General features: G+C 39.6%; 2 protein-coding genes across 3 annotated transcripts; both read right to left on the bottom strand.

Annotated features, from left to right (window-relative positions):
- Window positions 1-154: 154 nt before the first annotated feature.
- LOC108052205 (protein late bloomer) lies at window positions 155-2,464 on the bottom strand. Of its 2 annotated transcripts, XM_017134545.2 has the most exons (5): window positions 2,318-2,464; window positions 2,162-2,231; window positions 907-1,065; window positions 507-842; window positions 155-445 (listed from the first exon to the last, which is right to left on the bottom strand). In XM_017134545.2, the coding sequence occupies exons 2-5, from the start codon at window positions 2,219-2,221 to the stop codon at window positions 374-376; spliced, it is 627 nt and encodes a 208-aa protein (XP_016990034.1). In that variant the 5' UTR covers window positions 2,222-2,231; window positions 2,318-2,464; the 3' UTR covers window positions 155-373. The 2 variants fall into 2 exon arrangements, with proteins under 2 accessions (XP_016990034.1, XP_044317088.1); XM_044461153.1 differs by lacking the exon at window positions 2,318-2,464 and having other exon boundaries at window positions 2,162-2,265.
- A 4,582-nt stretch (window positions 2,465-7,046) lies between these two features.
- Window positions 7,047-9,412, bottom strand: LOC108052210 (tetraspanin-7-like). The gene is made up of 6 exons (XM_044456822.1): window positions 9,353-9,412; window positions 8,825-8,983; window positions 8,340-8,486; window positions 7,752-7,934; window positions 7,574-7,683; window positions 7,047-7,065 (listed from the first exon to the last, which is right to left on the bottom strand). The coding sequence occupies exons 1-6, from the start codon at window positions 9,410-9,412 to the stop codon at window positions 7,047-7,049; spliced, it is 678 nt and encodes a 225-aa protein (XP_044312757.1).
- Between the last annotated feature and the right edge of the window lie 8,096 nt (window positions 9,413-17,508).

Below are 17,508 nucleotides of genomic sequence, written 5' to 3'. Positions count from 1 at the left end.
ACATTTCGCACATTACGTGACGAGCAACAAGTTGTCTGGCCATGAAAGACGAAAAAACCAAAAGTTTTGACTATTCAAAGCTCGCCGGGTCTACGCGTCGTATGCTTAATATTTCCATCACGCTGAACAAACAAACAAACCGACAAGCGGCGAATCGTGTGAAAACAAACATGGCGTACATTTATTATGATACTTATAATGTGTAATTGAACTATAAATATGTACTTTAATTACAGGTAAGTTAAAGGTAGGAGTAAATAATTTATGACTGTCCATTAAATTTGGTTACGAAATGTCGAAGCGAGATATACCAGCGATACTTCAAAATCCGAGTTCGTTTGTACTGTGAGTTCAGGTCGAACTTTCCACTGTCCTAGAACTCCATGCGTCGCTGTTTGTTCTTAAAACTAATTGCCAAAAAAACGGCCAAGGCGAAGCAAATTAACTATAATGAAATCAAGATATTAAAACTGTATTGGAGTTAAATCCGGGGCGAGGGAACCCACCTCGAAGGCCACGAGAACCCAGGATACTATGATAAAGCGCAGCTTGTCATCCTCATAGAACGTCTGCAGCTTCTCGATGCACCCCTCCACGTACAGATGGCTTGGCGCTAGGACCAGATCGGCGTAGCAGCTGGGCGGGATCTGCTGGGTGAGGTGTACGTAGTCCTGGGCACTGTTCTTGCCGCAGCACTCGTGCTTCTGTTGCATTGCATCCATGTTGTTCGCCAGCCAGGCCACCTCCACCATCTCCTGGCCACTCTTCACATCGTACTGGTGGAGGAACAGGCAGGTGCTCACGATTTGCGGGATGGCCAGGATCAGCAGGAACACGGCACTCTGCCGGTTGGGGAACAATCATTATCTTCTAATCCAATTAACTACTTTGGTTAAATCCACTTACCGTCGCTGTTAGTACCACCGATTCCCGGATGGCCGCGAAGATGCCCAGCAATGAGAACAGCAAGATGACCGAGCACGCTATGTAGGCAGCCACAACGAATTCTTCGGTCTCTGTGTCCGCATTATAAGCTATCCAGCCTATAGCCCCAGCAGCCAGAAACTGAAATTAATAACAGTGAAACTCATTTAGGTCGAACTCGATAGAACTATAGGAACATAAAAGTTTTATTGCGGTATAAATTCTAGGGTAAATCAATAACTTTAAACTGGTAACTCATGGAGTGTTAACCTCTTTTTTTATTCAACTGAAAGATTTACATATATATAGGTTAAAGTCTATGGTTAAACTTGAATTGATTAATTGTTAATATTCCTTGCTCCTTCCTGTTTTTAGTATTTTTAAATGTATAATGTGGTTCTTTATAATGTTTGATGTTAGGGAAGATTGACTGTACAAGATGATCTGACTGCAGTTGCAGTGGCAATTACAAGGGCAATTGCTATTCATTTGTGTTACAATTAAAACCCGCAGCTGATGCATCACATAATTTATCGTTCGGGGAAGTTCGCCTGACTGAGCTGTGATAATGTAATGAATCCTCTTCTTCCCCCGCACTTCCATTCCCGTCTCTTGGGGTCTTATAAAGCACCCTTGTGCGTGTCCTAGTTTCGGGTTCTCCCTTTCCAAGCTCCAGTGATTCGATTTCTTTTATGGGTCAGAGTGTAAACCGGAGTGCGAATATTGGTCGAGGGTGCATGGACATGACATCATCCTACGGGAGCGTAAACTAGAGCAATTGAAGGCTCTAGCGAAAGTCGACCAGCAGGGAATAGGCCAAAATGTAAACATGATTGTCATGGCAACCAGAAAGCCAGGCGGGTGGCATTCGTGGGTGGATACCGAACGGGGCAGAGGAGGAGCAATTGGCCACCTTGAGACCAGGTTGTCTATCTCAGGTGGGCACGAACCGGACAAATGACGGGCGACGCTTAAAAATACACACCAAGCTAACGAACAACATTCCCGAGCCAAATGGACATTTTCGAAAACATTCTCTTTCTGACTGTGCGCTCTTCAAGTTTATATGGTATAGAATATTTCAAAAATAATTCATTTGGAGGCTCTTTTGAAGTGCGTTTACTTGTGCAACCCGTTCCACATGACATCATGCTAATTTCCTTCCACGAAACGTGGATATATACGATACATCCGATGCGGTCGAGGTAATTAGTAGCCCAAGTATGAGATGACTTACCCCTAAAATGGCATTCAGAACGATGGAGGTGATCTTAACGCTGGTCGTGGCACAGCCCATGTTTGTGGACCTGGAAAACATGTTCCAAATGCATCAAGTTTAATATCCAAATATTGAAAAAAAACACGACCACTTCACAAATAAAAGTCTGTTAACCTTTTGACTTCTCCGTCTGCACACGAGTCAAGTTCGACTTTGTTTATTTACTTTCGTGGCTGGATTTGAATTCTCAACGAAATGAATTTCCGCTGGATGTTTGTCCGGAATATGCGTTCTCGAAACTGAACTTTTGGGTCTGGCACGTTCTGCGTTCGCTGGCGAACTGAAAGCGGGAAAAGTTGTTGTTATTCTCTTTCCCCTTTTTCACTGCTTCGCCCGCAATCAAAATAAAACAGAAAGAGCACAGTCGCACTCTCGAAAGAGAGCACTGTACTTAGGTCACCGCTCCAAGCCAATGACGTCACGTCGATTTGTGTTTTGTTCAGTGGTGTTTTTGTATTATTATTGGGCGTCTGTAGAGCCATTGAAATATGGTGGGTGATTGGATTGATTGGAAAACACAAGCAACTTAAAACACTGTAGCGCTGGTAGAAAAATGAAAAGCAGTGTGGCGGTCCAGATTAAGAACCCGCACAGCGGACGGAAGCAGTACCAAAACCAAATTCTAAATTGAAAAGACTCGGCTGGTCACTCTCTCTCCCTACCAGAGCCAAGATTCGAAGACAAAACGTGTGAATCTGTAAATTGTGACTCTGTAAATTAAAACTAATAAAACTTTATAATCAAATTACAGTATCCAACTTGTGTTACCAAGTAACCAAGTCTGAGTAAGCGCCATCTGTGGGTTGGTTGCGGGCTTACTTGGGGGGTAAGAGAAAGCCAGTAGGTCAACAGGGCGAAATGTCAGTTGAATTTTTGTTGAGAGCGGTTTTCTTTTCGGCTGCTAAGGGGCTTTCCTATTCGAACCTCCAACCGATCCGGTCGTGAAAATCTGTAAGTTTTGACGTGAATACTTGGGCCTAGCTGGTATATAAGCGAAGCTCGGGGAAATTTTCGAGGAAAAGGCAACTAGGGGCAAAAAAAAACCCCGAAGTGGAAGAGCTGTCATTATTTACTGCCCAGTCCTAGAACCTGGGGTAAGTTGCAGACCAACAACAAGGGTTTTCGATCAGCAGCATATTATGTTGTCGGTTTACGACATTCGGACAGGCAAAACACGTAAATCTCCAGAAACTGTCATTGGAGTGGTTTTAAGGCCGATGGACTGAACGCCGCCTCAAAAACAACTGAGGTGGAACAACGATCGCAGGTAAAAAGGTCTTTGAGCCCGACAATAGGCCAAGTGGAGTGCTTTCTCTCCCCGGTTACAGTTTTCGGTTTGCCGTAGCACGCCTTACACCAAGATTGTAATCCTAAAATCGAGCACAAAAACCGAACGCAATAAATCATTTAGCACGAGCATGTACATTTCGACTTTTTGATAATTCTTAAAAAAAACATACATTTTTTTTAAATATGATATTAACTTGTATAATTAAAAAAATAATGGAAAACAAATTAGATACATTACAAGTTTGTCTATAGCACAAATATTTTACAAATTTATTGTTTATTTATTTGACTGTAATTAAAAATGTTTCTTGTTCTTATTGTTGCGATTTACGAAGCCATATTTTATCCTATTTAATTTTTGCTTCAAAATAGGCCTTATTATTTAAACTACCTCTATTTTACTAAAAGCCAGTTCTAAATGATGTGCAACAGATTTAGTATTTTATTTCATTTTTGTTTTCAGTAAGTCTTATTCTTCAGTTTTCTTCACAAAGACATATTTTTCTTTTTTAAAAGTATGATTAAAAACAGAGTTGCTATAACTTTTGTTATTCATTCAATTTAAGAAAGTTTTTTTTTTGTTTGGTGGGATTTGAAACTGGGAAGTGTTGCCTAGCTCAGTGTCTTGAAACCATTAGGTCAATTTTTCAATAAGTTGATGACTACCAATACAATCCCCAATACTGACTAAAGTTCTTTCTCGCTTTGTTGTTGTTGTGTCTAGGCTCGAGTGTTCCCCCTCTCCCGACCCAGATTCCCAAACTCCTTCCACACGAGCATACAGCCATATGAATAAAGCGAGGAAGCGTCATTTTGGGCCTTATTATTTTCTTCTTCTTGTACGTCACTATGCTTACACCAGACCACTAGCGTTTCGTTTGCGCAATTGATTTGAATAGCTTTCTAGTGGTCAATTTACTCCAACGTAGAAGACTATCCACACTGACAGAAATTAGTATTTAATTTCAGATATTTTTATTTTGATACAAAAAATAAAAAAAATTCGTATATGTTAATATTCAAGCTTTGTGGAAAAAGACTTTATACATTAATTAAATAGTAAACTCTTCAATACGATTTTTTTATGTTTTCCCGAACATAATTCCAATGGAATATTTTAAGATTCGACAGCATTAAAAATAATTCAAATTAAAGCATTTTATACCCTTGCAGAGGGTATTAAATTTTGGTCAAAAAGTATAAAGTATTATACATATATATATTCTTGATCAGGATCGCCTCCTGAGTTGATATAAGCATGTCCGTCTGTCTGTCAGACGGGCGTCTGTCTGTTTCTACGCGAACTAGACTCTCAGTTTTAAAGACAACGAATTAAAACTTTGCACACACCTTTTGTTTTTTTGCAATTATATATTTGCAATGATATACCCTTGCAGAATATTCTGTAAATAATATTGTTCAAAATTATTTAAATGATGCATTCTTAATACTCATAATAAATCCCAACTTCCTAACTTTAAAAACACCAAAGTTATGGCATTTCCAATCGTTCAAAAATAGTCCAAAAATAAAACCCATAGAAAATCCCAACTTCCTAACTTTACAAACACCAAAGTTATGGCATTTCCGATTAATCAATTGTATGGCAGCTATAGGACATAGTCGGCCGATCCCGGCCGTTCCGTCTTATATACTACCTGCAATAGAAAAACAACTTTTGGGAAAGTTTTAAGCAGATTAGCTTTTAAACTGAGGGACTAGTTTGCGTAGAAACGGACGGACGGACAGAAAGACTGACATGCTTATATCAATTTATAGGGTCGGAGATGTCTCCTTCACTGCGTTGTAACTTTTGACCAAAATTATAATACCCTCTGCAAGGGTATTAATATATTATTATTTATTTTACTGGAATCACTTGTTATCAGACATAAAAATTAACCATATGGTTTCTTTTTCGCTTTTATAAAAACCTTGCCATGTGCGTATAGATTTCTTATCTTGATTTGAATTTGACATACAAATAAACCAGATGTTGGTCAAACAAAATTTATTCTGCCAAATATTCCACAAATTTAATCTCTAATTTTTTATGAAAGCGAAAAGAAATCTTATGGTTAATTTTGATGTCAAACTACAATCAAATTGGCCTGATAACAAGTGATTTCAGTAAAATAAAATATAAGTATTTCATAAGCAAGAATTTAATAGATTCTGCGAGCTTGGTTGAGCAAAAGTCTTTTAAACTAGCATTTTTTATGTTTGCCCCCATGGCCAATTTCTTTTTTTCGAAATAACGATTTTTAAGGTGTGGGCAACTGATTTTTGTTAAAAATGGCTGTTTTAAGAGGTGGACAAACGATTATTTTTTATTCTTACTTGTTAGGAGATGGGCAAACATGGGCATCTTTCATTTTTTTCAAAATAACGAATTTAAAATGGTGAGCAAACGATTTTTTCTGCAGGCAAATATGTTCAAAAAAAAAGTGAAAAAAGCCAACTTTAATGTTTTCGAAAAAGTTCGAAAATTTTCGAAGATTCCATATTTTTAAAACTAAATGCAAAAAAAGTGGGCAAAATGGGCCAATGATTAAGCTATTCATATTTCAAAAATTCGATGTTAGTCGACCATACTTCTTTGAGCTCATTGTTTTGTAATAACTGCAAGGGTATATAAACTTCGGCTTTCAGAAGTTTGTTTCCTTTCTTGGTTTTCTGTTGAGTTTCTAGTTATAGCAAGAAAGGAAAGATAACTTTGGGCGGATCCGAAGTGGATATACCCTTGCAGAATATTCTGTAAATTATATTGGTTGGACAAAAAAAACCAATAAAAAATTCCAACTTCCTAACTTTAAAAACACCAAAGTTATGGCAGTTATATGGCAGCTGTAGGATATAGTCGGCCGATCCTTATGAAATTTGGTAGGTCGGATTGATTGGCCAAAGATAACACCGATAAAAAATCCCACCTTCATAACTTTACAAAGTTTACCAAAGTTATGGCATTTCCGATCGTTCAGTTATATGGCAGGTTAAGGATATAGTCGACCGATCCTTAAAAATTTGGTAGGTCGGATTGATTGGCCAAAAATAAAACCCATAGAAAATCCCATTTCCGAATAATTAGTTGTATGGCAGCTATAGGATATAGTCGGCCGATCCCGGCCGTTCCGACTTATATACTGCGTGCAAAGGAAAGAAGGGTGTGTGCAAAGTTTCAATTCGATATCTTTAAAACTGAGAGACTAGTTTGCGTAGAAACAGACATACGGACATGCTTATATCAACTCAGGAGGTGATCCTGATCAAGAATATATATACTTTATAGGGTCGGAGATGTCTCAAGATCGGCCCCGATCAAAGTATGCGCAAATAAATAAGACTTGGAAAAATGTATGTCGTTAGCTTATACACTGCGCGAAATATCCTGAAAAACATCAGATTTGGACCGATTTCACCCTATTATTCCGCCTCATTAACTGCTGAGGTCGAAAAGCGATCGCAGGTAAAAAGGGCTTTGAGTCCGACAAAAGGCCAAGTGTAGGAGTGCTTTCCCTTCCCGGTTACAGTTTTCGGTTTGTCGTAGCACGCCTTACACCAAGATTGTAATCCTAAAATCGAACACAAAAACCGATCCCAATAAATCTTTTAGCACGAGCATAACTACACTGCATGTAAATGTTTACTTTTTGATAACTCTTTAAAAAGTACACATTTTTATACCCATGCACAGGCTATTATAATTTTGGTCAAAAATGTGCAACGCAGTGAAGGAGACATCTCCGACCCTATAAAGTATATATATGCTTGATCAGGATAATTTCCTGAGTTAATATAAGCATGTCTGTCTGTCCGTCCGTCCGTTTCTCCGCAAACTAGTCCCTCAGTTTTAAAGATATTGAATTTAAACTGGGATTTTCTATGGATTTTATTTTTGGCCAATCAATCCGATCTACTAAATTTCATGTGGACCGGCCGACTATATCCTATAGCCGCCATATACATAACTGAACGATTGGAAATACCATAACTTTGGTGATTTTAAAGTTAGGAAGGATTTTTTATGAGTATTAAGAACGCATCATATGAAAAATTTTGGACAATATAATTTACAGAATATTCTGCAATGGTATATCCACTTCGGCTCCGCCCGAAGTAAGCTTTCTTTTCTTGTTTAAGCTTTTCGTGTAGTGAAGGGCCAAAATTGCGCCCAACACATTGATGACACCCTATAAAAGAGAAAATATGCGATTAAGTTATTCATTATTTTAAGAATGTTTAATAGGGTAACACTCACATTGAATCCGAGCAGTCCCCACATTCCTACTTCCGAAAGTTCCACTTTCTTGAGACATCCCTCTCTATTGAGATTCTGGGGATTCACACAGCTATTATTCTTGCAACAACTGTTGGGTACAGTGTGGTTCCAGACTTCGCTATTCAGGTAGTCCGCGGCACCATCTAGGCCACAGCATTGGTACTGCAATGAATGGACATTTATGAAGTAGTAATTGATTAAAGAAAACTCGAGAAAAACATTGCTATTTCATCGGACGTCTATATCTTATAGTTTCAGTAGGAAAAATTGTTAAAGGCTGCGAAAGTATCCCTTTTTTTCTATTTTTATATGACATTTTTGCAGTATAAAAGCAATTGACATCTAACGATGCATATCTATTTTATTTATGTATACCTTATTCCTTTCGCTTTTTTTCAGTTTTAGCAATTTCGGCAAAGTCTGCAAGGGTATTAAAACTTCGGCTTGCCGAAGTTAGCTTCCGTCCTCGTTTTTTATAAATAAATATTACCTTTGCTAATAAAAGACATTCATTTAAAATTCAATGGTTTATTTATAAGCAAACATAAAGAATAAGGCCGTACTTACAGATGTCTGAATTCCATCCATGGTACCCGGATGAGTCTCCTCCAGTTTCCATTGATCCTCGACGGTTTGGATACCGGCCTTCTTGATCGCATCTTTGGCATTGACGGTCACATGTACTACCAGCAACGCCAGCAGAAACGACACGTACTGCAGGACAAATAAAGTTTACTTTAATTCATCACTCTTTAATCAGTAATTCATCACTCTATAATCAGTAATTCATCCCTCGTTAATCACTATTTCATCGCATGTTCATCAGCAAATGCTGATTAAAGAGTGATGAATTACTGATTAAAGAGTGATGAATTTTTCTTTGATTAACTCCTAGGACATGCCAATGTTAAATTCATCACTAATTTGTATGAAGATTCATCGATTAATTTTTGGTGATAAAAAAGCGATTAAAAGGTGATGAACGGTACTGCAGGGAAGTAACTCATGGAGTTCGTGTGGGATTTATGTAATAGCATTGTTCAAGTACAAACCATCCAGAGCATGCGCGGTGATTTGCGAACGGCTCCATAGCAGCCAAAAAGGGATGTCAAAAGTATATAGACACCCAAGAGTAGACCGCAAATAGCAAACACATTCCCCATCTTCTCGAAGCTACTGCCTCCGAAAACGATCACAAGGATTCCAAACATCTGAAAGTTTGGCGGAAAATTAGAAGAAGCTGAAATAAATATGCCTCTTGCTGATGAAAAAGCATCAAAATCTATTCCATGACTCGAAGAACTAATCAAAGAATTTGCAGCATTGTTCGGAAAAAAATTTAATTCGTTGATTAATTCACTAAATTAATTTATTAGTCTTATACTTTATGACAAAGGTTTAATTGTTAAATTAATTAGAAAAAGCTTTACGTTTCCACTAATACAATTTAGTGGCCGGATGGGAAGTCTAAAACAGAACCCATGACATCGAAGCTCGTATATTTAAAATATCATGGCTAGATATTTGTAAAAACCCTCTCAAAGCATCATATGTTTATTAAGACTTCGTGCTCTACTTACCAGCCATATTGCATTAAAGAAGAAAAACGAGTACTTTATAGTGCTCGTTGCGCAGCTCATTTTGAATATCTGTTTCTGTCTTTCAATGTTTCTAGCACGTGCAACTATTTACAGATTGTCGGTCTGTTTGCAGCGCGGACTACTCGGATCACGGTCACATTCATAAAAAATTGCAGAATATGCTCCGCCCGAAGTTAGCTTTCCTTTCTTCTTATACCCTTGCAGAGAGTATTATAATTTTGGTCAAAAGTTTGTAACGCAGTGAAGGAGACGTTTCCGACCCCATAAAGTATATATATTCTTGATCAGGATCAATAGGGGAGTCGATATAGCCATGACCGTCTGTTCGTCTGTTTCAATACCGTTTGCAAGCTCAGTTTAAAAGCTAGCGATCTGAAACTTTCACAGTCGTCCTAAAACATGTGTACGCAGATCAAGTTTGAAAATCGCCCGTCTATATCCTAAAGCTCCCATAGGAACAATCGGATATATCTAGATGAATTGATGATATTCCGTGCAGTGTAAAAGCTATTAACATAAATATTTCCAAATCTTATTTTTTTATGCATACCTTGATCAGGGTAAAAGCGCAAGCCGATCGGAAGTCTATATCCTATAGCTCCCATAGGAACAATAGGGTGAAATCGGTCCAAATTTGATGATTTTCAGACTATTTCGCGCAGTGTGTAAGCTATTGACATAAAATTTTTCCAAGTCTTATTTATTTACGCATATCTTGATCGGGCTAAAAGCGCTTGCCGATTGGACATCTATATCATATAGCTTTCATAGAAAAATTGTTAAAGGCTGCGAAAATATACCTTTTTTCTATTTTTATACTATACTTAAGTAAACTTTATTCCTTTCGCTACTTTTTAAATTTTAGCAATTTCGGCAAAGTCTGCAAGGGTATTAAAACTTCGGCTTGCCGAAGTTAGTTTCCGTCCTCGTTTTTACTTGTGTTAGAAACACACATGAGAAGTAATGTTTAGAACGACTAAAAGTTTTACCTCTTATTGAAATAAAATTAAAATATCTGTATACCTTTGCAGAGGGTATTAAAATTTCAGTCAACAGTTTTTTCTGCTTAAAACTTTCCCAAATGTTGTCTTTCTATTGCAGGTAGTACATAAGTCGGAACGAGCCGGATCAGCCGACTATATCATTAAGCTCCCATAGGAACAATCGGAAAAATATTAAAAAAAGGATAACTTTGTTGTTTTTAATTTTTTCTTTTGTTCTTTGGGATTTTTCAATATTTAAATACTATGGAATTATGATTTTAATTAAATGAAAATCGAACACCTATATCATATAGCTACCATAGCGAAATCTAAAAATAAGAATGAAAAAAAATTTGTTTCTCTGTTTTTCTATTTATAAAAATATTTATTTTGAATAAAATATTTTTAGTTTTGTCAAAATCGGACAATATCATATAGCTGCCATAGAAACGATGGCAAAATGCAGGGCAAAAGCGAAAGAAAACCATATGGCTAATTTTTATGTCAAACTACAATCAAATTGGGCTGATAACAAGTGATTCCAGTAAAATAAATACATATATTTTATGCTTTATTTTACTTGAATCCCTTGCTATCAGACATAAATAGCCGGAAATAAGCCAGATGTTGGCCAACAAAACTTATACTGCGAAAATATTCCAAAAATGTAATCTCTGATTTCTTATGAAAGCGAAAAGAAACCACACGGTTAATTTTTATACTCTTGCAGAGGGTAATATAATTTTGGTCAAAAGTGTGCAACGCAGTGAAGGAGACATCTCCGACCCTATAAAGTATATATATTCTTGATCAGGATCACCTCCTGAGTTGATATAGCCATGTCCGTCTGTCCGTCTGTCTGTTTCTACGCAAACTAGTCTCTCAGTTTTAAAGCTATCGAATTGAAACTTTGCACACACCCTTCGTTCCTTTGCACGCAGTATATAAGTCGGAAAGGCCGGGATCGGCCGTCTATATCCTATAGCTGCCATATAACTGATTGATCGGAAATGCCATAACTTTGGTGTTTGTAAAGTTAGGAAGTTGGGATTTTCTGTGGTTTTTATTTCATAAGGATCGGTCGACTATATTCTATAGCTCTCATATAACTGAACAATTGGAAATGCCATAACTTACAGAATATTCTGCAAGGGTATATCAACTTTGGCTCCGCCCGAAGTTAGCTTTTCTTTCTTGTTTTTTCTGAATTCACAACATTTGAAGAACATTGGATTAAAGCTTTGGATTGATCCGAGTAAAACTGGGCAGTTGAATGTTGGTCAGTTAGCTCGATTTGTATTAGATTTTTGGGTGTCCAAAACTTAAAAACGATCTCCTGAAAAGTTGTCATTTCAAAGTCGGTGAACACGATCCTGCAAAATCTACTGAACGAATAGTTTTGAAATTTGGCACACTATTTCTGTACATAAATCCGCAGGTACTGACGACAGTTTTTTTACTGTTTTTTTTTTCATTCTATAATAACTAATATATCGAATTTTTAGGCTAAAATTACGTTTTTGAGTTCAAAGTGTAACCATAAATCCAAAAAATGAATTAAAAAACTCAACGAAGTTACCTTTAGAAACATTTTAACTAATAATCAATTTTTTTTGTTTTTTCCGATCATCCACTAACGAGTTATGCTGTTCACCGCAAAAAAAGGCTTTGAGCCCGACAATAGACCAAGTGTATACACTATAGGCGTGCTTTCTCTCCCCGGTTACATTTTTCGGTTTGTTGCACCAAGATTGTAATCCTAAAATCGAGCACAAAAACCGAACCCAATAAATCATTTAGCACGAGTATGTAGATTTAACCTGTTTAATTAAAAAAATAATGGAAAACAAATTAGATACATTACAATTTGTATAACTAGAAAGTCAACAAAAAAGTACAAATTGGTTTTTGTCAACGAGCTTACAGGAAAATATTTCTTACCCGTTTGTTTATAGCACAAGAGTGGGTGTCCAAAATGTTTTACAAATTTATTGATTATTTATTTATTGACTGTAATTAAAAATGTTTCTTGTTCTTATTGTTGCGATTTACGAAGCCTGATTTTATCCTATTTAATTTTTGCTTCAAAATAGGCCTTATTATTTAAACTACCTCTATTATGCTAAAAGCCAGTTCAAAATGAACAGATTTAGTATTGTACTTCATTTTTGTTTTCAGTAAATCATATTCATCTACGTGCGCGGTGTGATCTGCAACGGGATTGCCGAGTGGGAGGATCTCATGTGTAATGTGGAGGATTCTTTCTTCAAGCCGGAGTTAGAGAGGTTCTACCAAAGCTTGTTGGGCGAGTCGGAGCAGGAGGAAGAGGACGATGACGTGAAGAGCGGGGAGGAGCCAATACTGCCTCGACAGCCAAAACAGTCAAGTCCAGTGACGCCCATCGACAGGGAGAAACTCATGGAAATCATCGGCGAGGCGGAGTTGGGCGAGGAGGTCAGGTCGCCGGTGATGCGCAACTTGGACCGCTCCAAATACTTCCGGGACTCGCTCCACATCCAAACCTACTCGCATCTGTGCAACATGTCCGAGGACATCGTGTCCGTCATCGAGAGCACAGAAGTAGTCCCGACATAGTAAACAAATAGCCTTGAATTCTCGTTTTGAGATTATCCTCCACAAATCAAATGTTTCCTGTAAGTGTGTGTCTTTGCTTTAGATCGTATACAAAACTGTGCAAAATGAATACAAAACATACCAAAAATAGAAAGGAAAACCATCCCAACAATCTTGACAATTGGTTAAGTGTTGCACCAATTCTAAGAATCTCTTTCTGAGAATGAATGTACATACTGGCACTATTGCTACGTTAATATCTTTAGCATACAAAATAAATCACAAAATGCATTAAGTGCGGTCATGATTTTCATTTGTAATTCGGTTTTGCATCCCGCCATATATTTATATCTCTTAATTAACAAACACGGATTTCCTTTTCCAAATGTTTCTTTTTTTAAGAGGACTTGTCATGACCTTTAAGGGGTTATCCGGGTCTTGAAGCACAAAAAAGGCATATTTTCGTGAATTTTTTTAAAAGATCTTACGACATTTTTACAAATTTCATTTATTGTACATTAATGTACCTACCGATGGTCGCTCATATCCTCAGCGCTTAACAGCCTGAGCGACCCCTTCATCAAGTGCTACCCTACATTACAAGACAACGTTAGCTGCGGCCACTTTTTCGACTTTGCAATTTTCACCATTAAACGGAAGGATGCATCACGTTATTCATAACCAGCTTTCAGTTAAATCTGAATTCAATCTAATTTACTTTACTTTTTTTTTCTCTGAGTGTAGCAATTTTTGTTTCTTTATTTCTCCGTATTCGTTTTTTTTCTTTTAGGTTAACATTCTAGATTTTAATTTTTCGACTTTTCTTATGAGATTATGGTATAGATTTTCTTTTTAAAACTCACCATACTTTTGTTCATTCACCGACGAAAGCGCTTTCCTCGTTGACGATGGCTAAATAAGATTAATTAAGGGAAACACACTCAGAGAGACATATATTTTTAAAACCAGAAATTAGAAAAGCTGAATGTACAGCCAGTGAGCACCTTCTGATAGCTTCAGCACTGCATTATCTGGGATTTAACTAGGAATTAATCCCCAAACCACACTTTCACCGAACAAAATAAAATCAACCTTCTTCTTCTCTCCTTTTGACGAACGAACACTTATTGCATAACTTAAACCGAATTTTAACCCTAAACATCCCGCTTCTCCGTGGCGGGTACTCCGATTGACCTTCCAGACCGGGATTCGGCCGGAACGACGAGGATTTTCTTGACTTGAGTTACTGCCTTTTTAACTACCGGAGAATTTCTTTCAAAAACGCAGACCGTAGCCGCAACGTCGTATGCGCACTCCGAGCAAAGCGAAACTGGTAATTTCGGTTCGATCGAACCTGAGTTCTGTTCGCCTCGATTAACCGGCTCGATGGTCGGCCGGCGCCTAGCTCACATTCTTGGCCTAATAAATTTGGGGCTGACACACCGGCTAACGAGGACAATTAAAGATAGAAATATAAATGGACACATAGTTGCGCCCTTCCTTGTGCGCTGCTGCTCTGAGTTGAAACGCTGGCGTGGAGGTTGCTCGCTGGTTATGTGGACTGCGCTGGCGCCCGTTCGTCTCAATCGAACTCGCCTTTATTCTACTTTGTGGCCTTCGAACATCATCCAACGGTTGCCCATATAAACTCACTTTTTTTTCTTCTCACCCTTTTTATGCGGCTCAAAGCCAAATTGTTTTACTCCTTCCCTTTGGCACTAAAGTGAGAACACTCGCGTGTATTTTTCGAGCTTTAATTGATCACTGCTAATTTATGACTTCACCCTGCTGCTGCCAAAACGGAAAAGAACGAACACGCCGCCGGAAAAGTGGCGGTAACCCCAGGTCGAATTCAGGGTGAAAGCGGAGGCAGTTGACACTTGCCACTGTTGCTCTCTCGCGGCTATCCTACCGATATCTTCCATTCTCATCTTAACTCCGGGGGCAACGCAGTACCCTCTCTCACAACGTCCAACAGATGGCGCTAGAAACGTATCTTTTTCCGAGCAAGCGCTACACTCTCAAGGTCGAGTGGATGAAGTGAGCTGGTTCAATCGGTACTAAGGCTTCAACAACCGTCGACCGGGCCAAGTGTCCGTATCAACGGATTCCTTTACATGCCACATGTCCCGGAATTCTCGCCCACTGTAGACAGGACATTCATCTGCCATCCCTTCCGGCGGCATTTGCGTAGCATAGTTCGTATCGAAAATAGTGGAACAGGTCAACTTCTTCTCGGGCAATGACACTCTCATGGAAGCCGACAGCGATGACTTTGTGTTCGATGTGGGTCCTTTCATGCTTTTTGCTGGCGAGTTCCGGGATTTCACTGTTCTGTATCAACCACGTTGCGTGGCCATTGTCAAGCAACGCTGGCTGCTCTCCACGAAACCTATAATCTTCTTCTGCCGACCCTGTGGCTTCACATTGAACCTGAACGGTCGCTGTACTCCGCCCAAAGAGTTCAGTGCCTGGAAATGGAGACCCTCGAGAATATTCCCTTTTTTCCGCCGATGCATCTGGAGCAGCGGGTCTCGATCCTCTGTCCATATGCTCGGGAGCTGGATGAGCGTGAGGCTTTCAATCGACGAAACAGGAGCTTCCATTCCCAAACTTACGGAGACTTGGAGCTCCTTCAGGAGTTTTACGAGCGGGTTGGGCCGGGCCATTCCTTCTCTGGGACTACAGTGTGCACTCGCTAATTCATCGCGTGTGTAATGAACAGGATGTACATGGTCTTCCCCTTGGCAGGGCGGACTCATTTGAAAGGTTGAGGGAACGTTACTTCACAAAGGTGCTTTATGTGCGAGGAATACTAGCCAGCCGCTTGGAGGAATGGGACGATCAAGTGCAGCTCCTCCGGACAAGAATGGCCAGGGGAGATTACCAGGAGGACCCTACCCATTCCAAGCACTTTCATGACTCGATATACATCCAGTTGTACGGACTGATCTGCAATGCAGCCGAGGATATTGTGCAGACCTCAGAGTTCCTTAAAGGAACAAATTGGATCATATGTCACCTGAACAAATTGGATCATATGTCGGATTCCACGGAGGCTGTATTTCGCCAGCGGGTGTGGACAAACTGGAAGTGGTGGGCGACATCGCGCAGGAGTACCTCAATCAAAACCATGACAGCAGTCAGATCGAGCGGGTGTCCTGTGGCTCTATATACAGAGTGAGCAGCACGTCCCAAATCCTGGAAACTTGGATGGACCGTGCAGCCGTCAAGATCAACGGCGTGCTGTTCTTCAACTCGGGCAGAAGGAGTGTCTTCTTCGAGTGCCACCCGTACCAGAACGTGGTCAAGGAGGAGACCCGCGTGGAGAACGTGGGTCGCAGGTGCTCAACTGCCAGTGGACCGTGGCCGAGTGCAAGCGCACTGGGAAGAGCGTCGAACGGGGGCAGGATACCTTTGTCATGTCCCAGACCAATTTCACCGTTTTCCCGGTCGAGGAGCAGGTGTGCCGGGCGCTCTTCAGGCCACGTGGCTGCCACCTGCTGAAGCAGCGCTTCATTGGCATCTTCCCAAATGCCATCTACCTGGAGACCCTGAAGGCGCTGCATCGAGCTCTGAAGAAGCCAAGGAACCCGCTTGGAACCTGCGACTGGAGGCAATACTTGAGGTAATCCTACGGCTCAGGGATCCCAAACAAAGCGAACTCCACATTGCTAAGCTCGTCAAGGTGGCAATAGTTCGCTCACTCACTTTAGTCGGAATGATGAAAGGATTCGGTCCAGGTTCATCTACGTGCGCGACTGCATTGGCAATGGCATCCAGGAGTGGGAGGAGCTGATAGCCTCGATGGAACTGAATGGTCTTAAACTGGAGATAAACCGCTTTCAGGTCAAGCAGCAGGAGGAGGACGATGACGAAGACCAAGGTCCAGATTCCAAGCCCTGGATGCGACATCTACGTAAGGAAGACCTCGGTCTGTATCTCCTCAAAAAACTACGCTCAAGGAAGGCCTACAGGGATAGCCTCTACATGCAGACCTACTCACATTTGTGTGACATGGCCGAAAATATGGTGTCTGTAATCGAAAGCACCCAGAATGCTTGAGTTCGTTAGATTTCTTCACATTTTAACCAAGGCAACAAAATTATTGGTATATGTAAAACTACAATGCAATTATTCAATCATAGTATCACTGGCATTTATTTCAAATTTTTTGTGCGTTAACAGTATTTTAAGAATGAAGGAATGAATTTTTTGCAAACAACATAGTTTTAACGATTAATAATATACGTCGAAATAAATAAATATTGGCGAGAAATTGAAGTCATTTTCAGTCATTGGCCGCATTGCCGCCCCTCAGTCAGTTAAGCAGCTCAAACAATTCATTGGCGTGTCATCCTATTTTCGACAATTCGTCCCACGATTTTCCGAATTAATGAAACTTTTATATTTATTAACTTCGAAAAACAGCAAGTTTGAGTGGCGTGACAAACATGAGCAGGTGCGCCAAGAGATTATATCTACTTTGGTTAGCGATTCGGTACTTATCATCTATGATCCACAGTTTCCGGTTGAACTTCACACTGACGCTAGTGCAGATGGGTATGGTGCAATATT

The sequence above is a fragment of the Drosophila rhopaloa genome, unplaced genomic scaffold (genome assembly GCF_018152115.1).
Source record: "Drosophila rhopaloa isolate 14029-0021.01 unplaced genomic scaffold, ASM1815211v1 contig_115, whole genome shotgun sequence".
In the NCBI taxonomy this organism is placed as follows: domain Eukaryota; kingdom Metazoa; phylum Arthropoda; class Insecta; order Diptera; family Drosophilidae; genus Drosophila; species Drosophila rhopaloa.
Note: the sequence above shows the minus strand (reverse complement) of the source record. Positions and strands in the feature narration are given on the sequence as shown.

What these genes read in the sequence shown, in the direction of transcription:
- LOC108052205 (XM_044461153.1), bottom strand. Translation starts at nt 2,242, where the DNA reads ATGTTTTCCAGGTCCACAAACATGGGCTGTGCCACGACCAGCGTTAAG. An exon ending in TTCTGAATGCCATTTTAGGG is followed by an intron (nt 1,066 to 2,161) that starts GTAAGTCATCTC and finishes TATTAATTTCAG; the next exon opens with TTTCTGGCTGCTGGGGCTAT. An exon ending in GGGTTCTCGTGGCCTTCGAG is followed by an intron (nt 446 to 506) that starts GTGGGTTCCCTC and finishes ATTTCATTATAG; the next exon opens with TTAATTTGCTTCGCCTTGGC.
- LOC108052210 (XM_044456822.1), bottom strand. Translation starts at nt 9,412, where the DNA reads ATGAGCTGCGCAACGAGCACTATAAAGTACTCGTTTTTCTTCTTTAAT. An exon ending in TGGATGGAATTCAGACATCT is followed by an intron (nt 7,935 to 8,339) that starts GTAAGTACGGCC and finishes CATTCATTGCAG; the next exon opens with TACCAATGCTGTGGCCTAGA. An exon ending in GGGGACTGCTCGGATTCAAT is followed by an intron (nt 7,684 to 7,751) that starts GTGAGTGTTACC and finishes TCTCTTTTATAG; the next exon opens with GGTGTCATCAATGTGTTGGG.